At 38.5% G+C, this 12,730-nt stretch overlaps 1 protein-coding gene across 2 annotated transcripts in view; it reads right to left on the bottom strand.

Annotated features, from left to right (window-relative positions):
* Positions 1 to 2,964: 2,964 nt before the first annotated feature.
* MCCC2 (methylcrotonyl-CoA carboxylase subunit 2) overlaps positions 2,965 to 12,730 on the bottom strand; it is a 52,458-nt gene continuing 42,692 nt past the window's right edge. For both annotated transcript variants that reach the window (XM_089494003.1, XM_089493995.1), the window contains 5 exons: positions 10,740 to 10,806; positions 10,060 to 10,216; positions 9,345 to 9,459; positions 7,995 to 8,080; positions 2,965 to 3,190 (listed from right to left, as the gene is read on the bottom strand). In XM_089494003.1, coding sequence (XP_089350129.1) covers positions 3,073 to 3,190; positions 7,995 to 8,080; positions 9,345 to 9,459; positions 10,060 to 10,216; positions 10,740 to 10,806 — 543 coding nt within the window. In that variant the 3' untranslated portion in view covers positions 2,965 to 3,072. The remainder of the gene's footprint in view (positions 3,191 to 7,994; positions 8,081 to 9,344; positions 9,460 to 10,059; positions 10,217 to 10,739; positions 10,807 to 12,730) is intronic.

The raw sequence follows: 12,730 nt of genomic DNA, 5'->3' as shown, positions 1-12,730 counted from the left end.
CCCCTTCAAGATGGTGGTCGGAAGGAGGGCTTTTTCTTCTTTCAGGCAGGCAGTTGGAGCTTGCCTGCCTCTCTCCCTCCAAGATGGTGGCTGAAGGGAGGGCTTTTCTTCTTTCAGGCAGGCAGTTGGAACTAGCCTGCCTCTCTCCTCCCAAGATGGTGGTTGAAGGGAGGGCTTTTCTTTGTACAGGCAGGCAGTTGGAGCTAGCCTGCCTCTCTCCCCCCAAGATGGTGGCTGAAGGTTTGCCTTATGATCATCATAAGGCAGATGTAATTTGAAAACACACAATACAACCTCTATCCATCTTTCTCCCAGCTGTTCATTCTTTCATCTTCTTAGCTCTTTGGAATTGTTCTCCATCTTCCTCTCCACTAATTCTTCCATTGTCCATATGTGTTCTCATCATCACTGTCCTTCTTCCATGTACTATGTTGTCCTACACCTTGCCTTTCCTGCATCTAATGTGCACCTCCTGCCCACTTTCCTTTTGTGTCTGTAAGTTTATCTGCCCACACTTCAGGTTTTCCCCTCCCTCTTCTCCTCTACTTTTGGTCCCCAAGCCACACGGTGAAAGGCACTGCAGAGGAGGGGGCACTTTGTTGGCCTCCATGAGAGACCAAGCAAGCTCTTGACCCATAGAACCAAACAAGATCACATATATGGGCAAGAGTGAGACTATTTAAAGGCCCGTCACCATCCTCATGTGCCTCTTTTATCTGATCGTTTTGACCCACCCTCAGTGCAGTGTGAGCATTTCTGGTCGTCTTGGGACTGGGTAGGAATATTTTCCCATTTACTTAGGGTTTTTCTCCTACCCCACACTGCATCACTTGGAACTTTGACAACTGGCTTATGGTGGTGTCATTAAATAGGCTTCCATCTGGCAGATAGTTGCGGAGAAGATATGAGATTGGTGTACATCCTGGCGCCCCCTTTGTGGTGGACAGTTGGGCTCTGAAAAGTCTCCATGGGACATGAGACCTGGGGCGGGATTTGGGCAAGGATTTGGGCTAATCTGTGGCTTTACTCTCTCTTATACAGTTGCAGGGCTTGGGAGGCAACCCCCCTTCCACAAATGACTGTTCAAGATAGCAACCAATCTCTTTTGATTGCCCTTGGAGTCTGGTGTTTCACCCAAGGGTGGCTGAGGAGGTGTCACAGGTTGACCGTTGTGCCTCAGCTAAACCCACACCAGGTTCCTCCCCTCTTCGTTTGCTCAGCCCCAGGTCTCAAACATTTAATTACGTTTTATGTCAATAAAGATGGCCCTTCTTTAACCTCAAATACTATGTCTAGTTTCATTATTTCATGGTTGGTCAACCTCCTTCTTTATGGCTTCCACCACATCTCAATTCTTCTTTCTCTTTTTGTCTACAGGCTTTCCTATCCCCACATGTACACCTACACCGCGAGGTACATCACCAGCACCATGGGCTTCCTCTTCCTGCTCTTCTTCCTCTCCTGTTCTTATTGTTACTGTTTCTTTCACTTTGCTTGCCACCATCCTGGCTTGCCACACAATGATAAACTCTGGAGAGGATACCAAGTAAAGGCAGCAAAAAGGAGGAGGAAACAACATTGTAGTAAAATGCCTATTCCTATAAAAAGGTCATAAAATTACACTAAATTACATTAAGAGAATAAAGGTACAGTACTTCATGTTGTGACTTTAAAAAAAACCAACCAGTCCCTAACATCATCGTGTTGCTTCTGATCTCTGAAGACAACAAATATAGGAATCTTCCTTCTGCCCAATTTTTATTAAAATTATGCCTGATTGCAAATCTTTGAAGACTGGTTTGCTAAAGCAGTAGGAGACGGGCCCTGGGTACTAAGTAAGAGCCATGATATTCAGGAATGCCAAGCATCAAGCTGCTTTTATCAGTGCTGAAATATTACCTCCATTTGACCCTGTAAATGCAATCCATCATTGCCAGAGCCTGTCTGCTCTACTATTAATTACTATATGTTGGCGGGTTTAAGGAGGATTGAATGAAATTGAGAACATCTGGTATGACCATTCACCAAAATAAAATATATGCTTTTCTTGCCTTTTCTATCCTCTGTTAACAGTGACTTTTGTTTTAATTAAATGGAATATATGAAGATGCATATGGGCTAGCTGGCTAATTAAATTAAATAAACGAAATGTGAAAATGTGTCTGGCTTTAGATTCAAATTTGGATTTTATGGAAAAAATCTAAAAGCCTTATGTGAGATGTAGAATTATTATTTCAATGACTAATACATAGATTGTTCCTAGGACAGAAACATTACTGAAATCTACAGCTGGCTACATAAGAATATTAAAACCTGGTCATATTGGTGGGTTACAGACCGCCTATTTGGGGCAGGCTGTACCTGCCCCTTTCCCCGGTGTATCGGGGCCTCAGCTGGTAGAACGGCAGCCGCTGAGGCCCCGATCCGCCACTTTTCAGGCTGCGGGGAAGCGGCAAAATTCCGCTTCCCCGCAGCTTGAAAAGGGGTGTCCTTGGGGCTTCAAGCCCCAAGGACACCCCACGGTGGCGGGGAGGGGGAGAAAGGGGCCGCTTGGCCCCTTTTTCCCTTGCTTCGCTGGGCGCAGCCGTCTGAAGGCTGCGCCCAGCGATGCAAAGCAGCGCCGCAAACCAGGAAGGAGCTCCGAAACGGAGCTCCTTCCTGGTCCGCGAAAAGGGCACACTAAGCGCCCTACACTAAGCGCCCTGGCGCGGACCGACAACGTCACGTCCGTGCCGCCCCGTATAGAGGCGGCGCTATCGTGACGTCGTCATGGCGGCCCCCTTGTGGAAGGGGAGCCGCCATTTTGTATGGACTCAGTCCGTACTAGGGTTAGGGGGGTGCAGAAGCACCGCACCTTCCTAACCTTAGTACGGACTGACTCCGTACTTTAATGGCGGTCTGTAACCCGCCATAATGATTTCTCATTTCATTTACTTAAATGCAAATAAGGATAAAAACCATCTATAGTATTGCACAAATCTTTATTTCATATATTGATATTGTTAGTTCACTTGATTTCTTAATTAAAAGTTGTATTAATAATCCAGAGGTATCTCTACCAGGGCTTTCAAATCACATTCTGAATATTCCAAATTCTGTCATCTTGGTAGGTGCATTTAGTGCAGCACTTAGGCTGAGACCCAAAACCAATCTTGTGTCAGCTGGGTCAATAATTCCATCATCCCATAGCCTGGAATGGAAAAAACAAAAATAAAGGATTAAGTGAAAAACTAAACATTTGAAAGGTAGCACAGCAACATCGGGAATATTTATCTGTAAACACCTATAAATGACACTCCAAGTACCATTTAAGACACGCAGACAGGCAAGGGCCAATTGTGAAAACCTTTGCTATATCAAGGAGGTAGACATTAACTTCAAATGGCTGAGATACTTAAAACTTATCTTCAGCCATTAAAATGTAAAGTTTAGTGACCCCTAGAATCTCAGCAGAACCTATTTAATTAGGATTCAATTCAGGGACTGCCACTGAATGAGGGTCAGCCATACCGTATCATGTGACCAAGATATGATAGAAGATAATAGCACTTTCTCATATTTGTGCGAAAACAGGATAAATATTTTCTATTAACTTAAATATCCCCAATTCAGAGTTATTCTTCAGGTTGTGCCAAAATGTCTAAACAGTGTATCCATTTCACATGAAATTATTCACTGTGACATTGCTCCAAATATTTACAGCAGTCTGCCTTCTTTTATCACATTTTAAAAAGATAATGCTGTTCTGAAACATGGTTCACCCTTCTATAATCCTTGGATATACTCATAGCAAGCCTTAGGGTTTTACTGTAAAAAAAATAAGAGACACGGGTAAGAAATTATTTTGGATTTAACCCAAACTTAAACAGTTTCAAGGGATTTCAGCAGAAGTACAAGCCAATCGATATTTATTTTTATACAATATCCATACACTAAAGAGGAAAAGTAAATTATGACTGATTACAGAGCTTAGTTTAAACATCAACTAGATATAGTTTTGAGTTTTAAATGCAAGAGATGTATGCAGTAGCAATGCATTTCTTTGCAATGCCTTGCCAACAATAATTTCACTAATCTTCAATGCTGAAGAATACTTCCAAACAGATGAAACTAATCCCTGCCATAACAAATTGAGTTAAAACAAGGGATGCATAAATTAAAAGGGTCATAACATCCCAATTATGAGCACATGAAGCAATTTATTTATCTTTAGATGAGCAACTAGTGTGTGGAAACCAGAAATTGTAAACCCAAAAAATATTGATCATGCATACATCCCTTAAACAGTTTATCTGATTCTTATCTGGAGTATAGACAGCAACTACAGTAGGCCATATGAAGAAGAATATACATGCTTTAGAATACTCATTTATGAATAAACAGTCAGAACTGGGTGTTTAGAACAGGGTATTTTCCTCTGGCTACAGAATCAAACTTCTTTGTTAAGTGTCTTGAGGATTATATTTTAAAATCTAATTACGCAGAAAACGTGTAGCCCACTTTTCCGAATATTAATATTCCTAAAGAACAGGCTGAACTTCACTCCATATGAATGCTTGTTTATGCCCACCCAATCTCTATGCAAACTGTACATATTTATTTCAACTTTCTGCAATAATGATGTAATCACAGCAACTGTTCTTTGTCAAAATTATCATTTTGTCATAATTATCATTATTTCCTGAGAAGCACTATGCCTTTCTCCCTTTGTTTAGTGAAAAGTGCCTTTTGTAGTGAGACAAAGCATTAATTATAGAACAGCTTATCAAACTCCATGGTGAGAACATGAATCATATCTCTGCTTGTAAAAAATTAATAACAGTACCTCTGTACAGAAAAAAAGTGAATGACTTGGATAGAAAGCTGCTCGTGACATTTGTTACCAGGTAAACTGATTAAACACCTTTTAGAGGTCTGTAAGCACATTAATCTAGCTCATTAAAAAGATGTCTGGCTAATGACTCCTGATAATTAAGGCTTCTGCATGTTGACAGGTTTTAGTCAGACACATCAGATGCATAAATTTGACTATGGAGCAGTCTCCTGACATCCTGTACACAGAATGAAATATAATTTATATGGAAAAGTAATAAAAGAAGTATGCTTCCATTTATTAATGTAGTTGCGCGCGCACACACACAAATAAGTATTTCTTAATGCAATGTTATAATTCCAAGGCAAATCAACATCACAGATGTGTGCTGTAATCAGAATGATTTGCACAATCATTTACACGTATGAATACACCCATCCAACAGATGGTCCATAGTGTAGGGTTTAATATTGCCAGTCATCTGTCACTGGGAGGGAGAGACTAAAATAATTCCCCTCATACCCAAAAGATAATTAGTGCTGTCAATCTAAAAGCACAGACAATCAATTAAGTATTTTGCCTAAATCCAATTTTTGTCTCAACTACAGCAGATCCATTACATTAATGGAACCTATATATGTGTTGATTTAACAAGTTCCATTAATTCAAGGGGTCTACTCTAATTGGGAGTAATAAGTGGGCTTAAGCCTTAATGTAGAATTCTAAACTGCTGAGTGGGATCTATGTACACAATGAAGGGCACACAATACAATGTCCTGGCATGGGAATCATGTATTCAGCAGCTCTAGGCAGGGGCTCACTTTGAAGCCAATTACTCTTACTCTATCATATATGCTGCTCTATAAATGTCAGTGGAAACAAAGAAGTCAGATTCACTTATATAGGAAATTAGGTGAAATTATAATTGAAGATTCATAGAGTCTGACATTTTATCTAAGATTCAAAAGTGGGTGGGATTATAAGGGGTGCCAGATGTAAAGATCACTTGATCATAAAATATGGACCCAGAAAGACCAAGCATGTATAAAATGCTATCTCACCGCGATCTCAAATTTCGGAATAAGAAAATATGTTAAATGTCTAGGCATATCAGTCATTTCTTGAAGTTTTCAATAAAAGGTCAAAAGTTTAAATACTTAAATTAAAATCTCTGCACACTCACTAATTAATCTATGGTATCAACTGATAAAAGACATGTTTTTCATATTGCAACTAAGTACACACTGAAAGCTACAAAAACCCACTATTGTTCTTCAATCCATTAGCATATATAAAAACATTAGTAAGAGCCCTCCAGTAATTATCCTAAAAAGGAAAAATAGTATTTTTTATCCCCAATAAGGATTTGGTGTAAACACATACAGTTTGATGATAATTTCTTTAACATAATTAGTTCATTGGAAAAAAATCTTGATTTTAATATAATACCAGAAGTAAAATATAAAGAGATATATATTTATTTGTCCCTTCAGCCTCAGGAGAAGATGTATGATCTTTTGTTACAGGCACACAAAGCCAAGTTCTCAAATGGTATAACTGCACATAGTTTTTACTCCAGTCCATTCCAGTTTTAAGGTTTATTATGATGGGGTGCTGGAAACTTCTTGGCCTGAGCCACTTCCCAAAATCTAAGTACAATTTTGTCACTGTAGCTTAAAAGAATATTCTTTTTCTACTGTAAACTGCCAATTTGCAGCATCATAGCTCTAATTTCTGATTTTTTTCAGATCACTGATAGAACCATGACAGCAAAAAGTGTGAAATTTTCAAGTGCTGAACTCTGGGTCATCATGAAGTTACTGTTTCAGAAGAAGAAAGCTCGAAAGGAAATCCATGAGTGTATGATGCAAACTCATGACCACATGCCACCAAAATCTGGAAAAACAGCCACCACCACAGCAAAGGCACCTTTTTCCTGGTGAAAAAAGGAGCAGCTTTCTGCCACTCCTTTTTGCACCAGGAAAATGCCGGATCGGGGTTGCGGCATGCGGTTGCCGCAGCACCAATCCAGCGCTCAAAGAGGTGGCGTAGAGTTGCCCCTTTACAGCCGTCTGTTTCAGCTCTAACTTGCTGTGCCAATTAAAGGAGGCACTGGATAAAAATGGTGCAGGAAGCTGTGGAAAGGTGATCTCTTTTTGCAGGACAATGCACCTGCTCACAGATAGATGTTTTGAAGGACCTGGGGTTTGAGTGCATAGACCATCCACCCTACTCATGAGATCTTGCTCCATCCCACTACTTCCTGTGTCCAAACCTTAAAAGTGCTTGAAAGGAAGGAAGGAAATTTTCAAATGATTCAGAGGTGATAGTAGCAACAGAGCAGTATTTCAGTGATCATATATCAGATTTTTTATTTTTGTAAAGATTAAAGACAACTTGAGGAACAATGTGCCAAGTGCTTTGGACTGTATATGTGGAATAGCATATAAACTTCATGGCTCCAGGTCATTCCTCTCTTGTTTGAGCCAAGACCTTTTCGCACCCTCTTGTACATTAAAGACCACCAACAGGCTGAAGAGCACAAGATGTATTACTGTGCAGCAAATGAGTAATTTGTAAATGTTGGCTATCTTTGTGTATAACATTAAACTACAGTTTCACATTATAGTAATGAGTCTCAGTGAGTTTGGGCCTCATGCAGTCTTTCTTAATCCTACCCTCTGGTACAGCTTTGAGAAAACTAAAAGCTTCTACTCACATTTTGGATTAACTGAAGTTTAATGTGTTGTCCAACAATAAATTATGATTAATGTTAACAATGACTAGTTGAAATAAGCCAGTTTCATAGACAATGTTTTGAAGCTGGCTTCTTTTAACTAGGCAAAAATTAACAACAACAAAAAACATGAAACCATTTGATCTCCTCTTTGCAGTTATGCTAGATAAGGATATGGATGAGAAAGCGTGAGAGACTCATCATCTTTCGCATCATCTGAATCAGCCCACAATAGCAGCCTACAAGAAAAAGATGGGTTGTTCTAGGTCACTGTCTAATTATTTGGTGTTGACATGAGGAGAAGAGAGGAGAGAACAGTGAATAACAAGCATGTAATAATAATAATAAACAAGTGAATTAGTGCCTGCAAAATTCTTACCACCTCTCATTTTTAAAAATTATAGCACATTAAAATACAAATCACCAAAATTATCTGCATATTACCTTGCACTGGAATAGTATGGATTTCCTTCCTCTTCAAACCTTTTGATGATTGGCTCCTTCAGAGCTTTTTCCTCCTCTTCAGATAACTATAAATTGAATAGATACGGTGAGGAATGGTAATTCTCTATTTTTAGGTATTAAAAAGATTATACATTTAGAGTTCAATTCCTGCAGAGGGAGAAGGAGGAGAGAGGTGTCTGGGTGGCCATTTTGACTGGGTGAGTTTTGACTGGGAGTGTTTGTTCTTGAAGAGGTGGGGTTTCTGTGAGTCACTGGGTTGGAGCTAGCAGGCTAGCGAGCTCTTTATAACTCCTGCCAGAGACTTTAGAGCTCAATCCCTGCACAAGAAAAAAGAGAGAGGTGTCTATGCAGTCATTCTGACTGGGTGAGTTTTAACTGGGAAGGAATGGTACTATCTCTTTCATACAAAGTTAGAAATCTACTTTACATTAGGTCAAAGCTAGACTATTTGTCCCTCTAATTTACTATTGTTTATTTTCATTAGCCAACACGGCTCTCCAGCACCTCAGGAAAACGTCTTTTAGGTCAATTTCAACCTAACCCTCTAAATAGAATATAAGGGATTAAATCTGGTATGTTACATAATGCAAAGCAGATGTTAGTTGGAAGCCATGCAGACTACAGTACATTTGACTTGTTTCAACTTAGTAGTCTTTACAGCTGGCAGCTGGTTTTGTTCCTCCTTATCATTCCTTTTATTTGGAAAGGACCAAAATATTCTAGAGACACCAGATCTTGTCTGGCTCCAACCTGGTTAGTACTTGGATGGGAGACCACAAATGAATACCAGGTGCTGTAAGCTATATTTCAGCGGAAAGAATTAACAAAACCAGCTATGAGTACAGTTGGCCCTTCTTATACATGGATTTTTTATACACGAACTCAAACATCCACGGTTTGAAAATGTTCCAAAAAAGTATAAATTTCAAATAATTGTAAGCTGCTCTGATAGCCTTTAGAGCTGAAGGGCGGGGTATAAATACCATAAATAAATAAATAAATAAATAAATAAATAAATAAATATCAAACCTTGATTTTCCATTTTTTATAAGGGACACCATTTTGCTATGTCATTATATTTAGTGGGACTTGAGCATACACAGATTTTGTTATACAAGGGGGATCTTGGAACCAAACCCCAACATATAACAAGGGTCCACTGTATTTCTTGCCTAAGAAAAACCTATGATATGCAACATTTACATTTCATCTTAGAATCACATACATAGAAGCACTACATCAAAATTTTGAGAAATTATAGGGCACTACTGAATATTAGTGTAAGAATTTCTATAATCTTGCTAAGTGTTACCAGCAAAGAAGGTTTACCTGCTTTCCTTCCCTTGCTTTTTGGTCCTTCGCTATTGTAGCTAAAACTGTTGCTGCTTGTTCTCCTCCCATGACTGAGATTCGAGCATTTGGCCACATATAAAGAAATCTTGGACTAGAAATATAAACATTAAACTAACTTAATATCATACACCCATAGCAAAACACAATTTTTCCTAGAGCTACGACTCCCCTTAATCAAGCTACTGGTTCTTCTCAGTATCTCCAACTAGAAAGACACACTTTAGCTTCAATCCCATTAATGACATGGCATATGTTTCATGTAATTGGAAACATCAAAAGATCTAAATCAACAACAACAACAACAACAATAATAATAGTAGTATTTATTTATAACGCGCCTCTCTCTGTGTTGGATCAAGGCAGGTAACAGCATATAAAAGAGAAAACAGAAAAATCAAAGGCACAGAAACAGTAGATAAAAGTGCACTAGACTCCAGATTCCTACTCCCCCCCAAAAAAAATTAACATTAAAAGCAATTCCCAAACAATGGGCAATAAACAAGATATATGGCACACAGAGTCAAAAATATAGCTCTGAGGTCTCCCTTGACTGATTAATACATTCGTATGGATACTTTCAGATAATTAAAAACTGGATAGCACCATCTCTATTAACTGAAACCAACCCCAATTTCCTGTTACAGACTCATAGCAAGTAATCATCACTACTAACCCAGGGATACATACTGACCTATATGCTCTTCCACACATTCCATAATTTCCAGCACCATAGGAACCTCCAATAATAACTGTTATTTTAGGCACATTGGCACATGCTACCGCAGTAACCATCTTGGCTCCATCTTTTGCTATTCCACCAGCCTCATACTCTTTACCAACCATGAAACCTAATGATTTGGAAGAGAAGCAATATTACTGTTAACAAAATGTTCAGGTAGCCTTGTTGGTCCATTATCATAATATATAGAAGTAACAAGGTAATTCCTCTACTGGGCCCCAATTAAACATAACTATGTAATTTGCCTACTGGTTGGAGATAGTAATCAACCTTCATAAAGGGTATTACCCAACTATATCTTTAAGATAACTGACCTTGTAGATTTAAAGACTGTAGTCAGCTTCTTCTTTTAAATTCAATCACTGCATGTGCCTAATTTTTAAGTCAAGGTATAAATTAATAACAAAAATAACAATAACAATAGCCATCACTGCCTACACCATCTACATAGTATCTGTTTTGCAAACTTGCAACAACACAAATATATTTCTTATAAGTACTGGATGAGAATTGATGCATAACTGCTACATTGACAGTTGGCTATGTAAAGAACCGGATACTTCCAAATAATTTATTATCTCTGGAATTCATAAAACATAGAAGTACATACATCATAGCAATAATTTTATCACCTGTAATGTTTTGCAAGAACACAATAGGAATATTTCTCTGACAACAAAGCTGAATAAAATGGGTGCCCTGTAAAGGAAGGAAGAGAGTGATAGTTGATATGGTGCTAATTAATTGTTGAACAGCTAATCTCAAATACACCAAGATGCACTGGATCTTTAGCTGAGGCACCTGTAGGGGGAGGAAAAGAAACTGAGGGATCAATAGGAATCCTACCTGATTATGCATTTCTGGTAAATAAGGCTCCTTCCAAACCAATAGACTCAGTTCAAGAAGGTTCTCATCAGCAGATGCACAGAAACCCATGTGTATGTCACAAAGATCACGAAGAACTAAAATTAACTCATCACAGAACTGTTGTCTTTCACGTTTAAATAAAAGACACAACATTTCCTCAGTTTATTTGCTAGAAATGACGTCACACCTGACTATATCCATATATGTTAATTTTCCTAGTTGTAGTAATACTTTAAATTATTTTTCTAGAAGACAATGACAGTGTTGTAAAAAACTTGTCCTAGTTTGTGTTATTTATTTGCTTAAACAGCAAATCTGTGAAACAGTTACTCATTCCCAAAAACTGCTAAAACAGATTTGAAGCAATGTTTAACACATACATATGTGAAAAACAACAGGTTGTAGCAGTTGAAGTAATGGTTTGCTACTGTAGTGAATGCTATAAATAGTATATTAGAGTTACTGCCATCAGAAGTGACAAAAAACCAGTTAGACATAGGAATTGTTAAAAAGTGAGTTAAAAGCTTTAGCAACAATAATGTATGCTTAATAATGCTATAGCCAGGACTTTCAAATACACAAAGCAATGTCTAATTTCAATCTGGGTAGGGGGCAGGCAACTTGTGGCTTTCCAAATATTGTTATCCCATGCTGGAAACTGTAGCTCAACTTCATCTGAACAGCCACAATCTATCCACCACTGCTTTATGTCTACTGGTCTAAACCTACTGGTCTATGTAACTACAATACTAAGTCAGCACTATCCAGGCATATAGGCATATAAAGTCATATCTTAACATATAGAATCTTAATCTCTAAAATATTTTGTTGGTCTTATTTATTAACTGAAGGGCCAAATCTCAATTGGGGGGAAACAATACTCTGAAGGCTTAGTGTCCATTTGCTCTCGTTTTCTCTTATGTAGGCCCATCTACTACAAGGGGACATCTTAAGAGCAAACATGTCTATTATAAAATTCTCTGAGTAAGAGCTCGAATGTACTTGAGCAACAATACTGTTATAGAAAATAAACATACAGTTGCCCTTCTGTTTTCGCAGACTTGAAGTCCGCAGTCTTGATTACTCCCATTGGCTAAAAAGGCACACGCGCTGGAGCGCACAGCCATTCAAGCCAATGGTGCCTGAATATATGTGAGTTTCTATTTTCACAAGGGGGTCTGAAACAGATCCCCCACAAAAACAGAGGGGCAACTGTATTTCTAATGGGTGCTTTCACCAAAAAATCATTCATGTAAAATATTATTAATTTGTTGAAAAGCTGTGACATTTTATCTGATCCACAGAGCATTCCAAATCTCTGCCAAAGGCTGCCTGAGTGATGCAGCAGCTGGATGATTTTTCCACCACAAAATTCTCCTTTTGCATGTATTTACTTTATTTGAGAACCAGCATAGTACAGTGGTTTGAGCCTTGACTATGGGAGACCAGGGTTCAATTCTTCACACAGCCATGGAAGCCCACTTGGTACCTTTGGGCAAGTCACTCTTAGGCCCAGAAAACCCAGTGATAGGTTTGCCATAAGTCAGAAATGACATGAAGGGTCACAACAACAACATACAGTCGGCCCTTCTTATACACGGATTTTTTATACACAGATTCAAGCATCCATAGTTTGAAAATGTTCCAAAAAAGTATAAATTTCAAATATCAAACCTTGATTTTCCATTTTTATAAGGGACACCAATTTGCTATGTTATTATATTTAATGGGACTTGAGAATCCACGGATCCATAGA

Source organism: Sceloporus occidentalis, unplaced genomic scaffold, assembly GCF_023333645.1.
Source record: "Sceloporus occidentalis isolate IW3139 unplaced genomic scaffold, rSceOcc1.0.p SCAF_1, whole genome shotgun sequence".
Lineage (NCBI taxonomy): Eukaryota > Metazoa > Chordata > Lepidosauria > Squamata > Phrynosomatidae > Sceloporus > Sceloporus occidentalis.
Note: the sequence above shows the minus strand (reverse complement) of the source record. Positions and strands in the feature narration are given on the sequence as shown.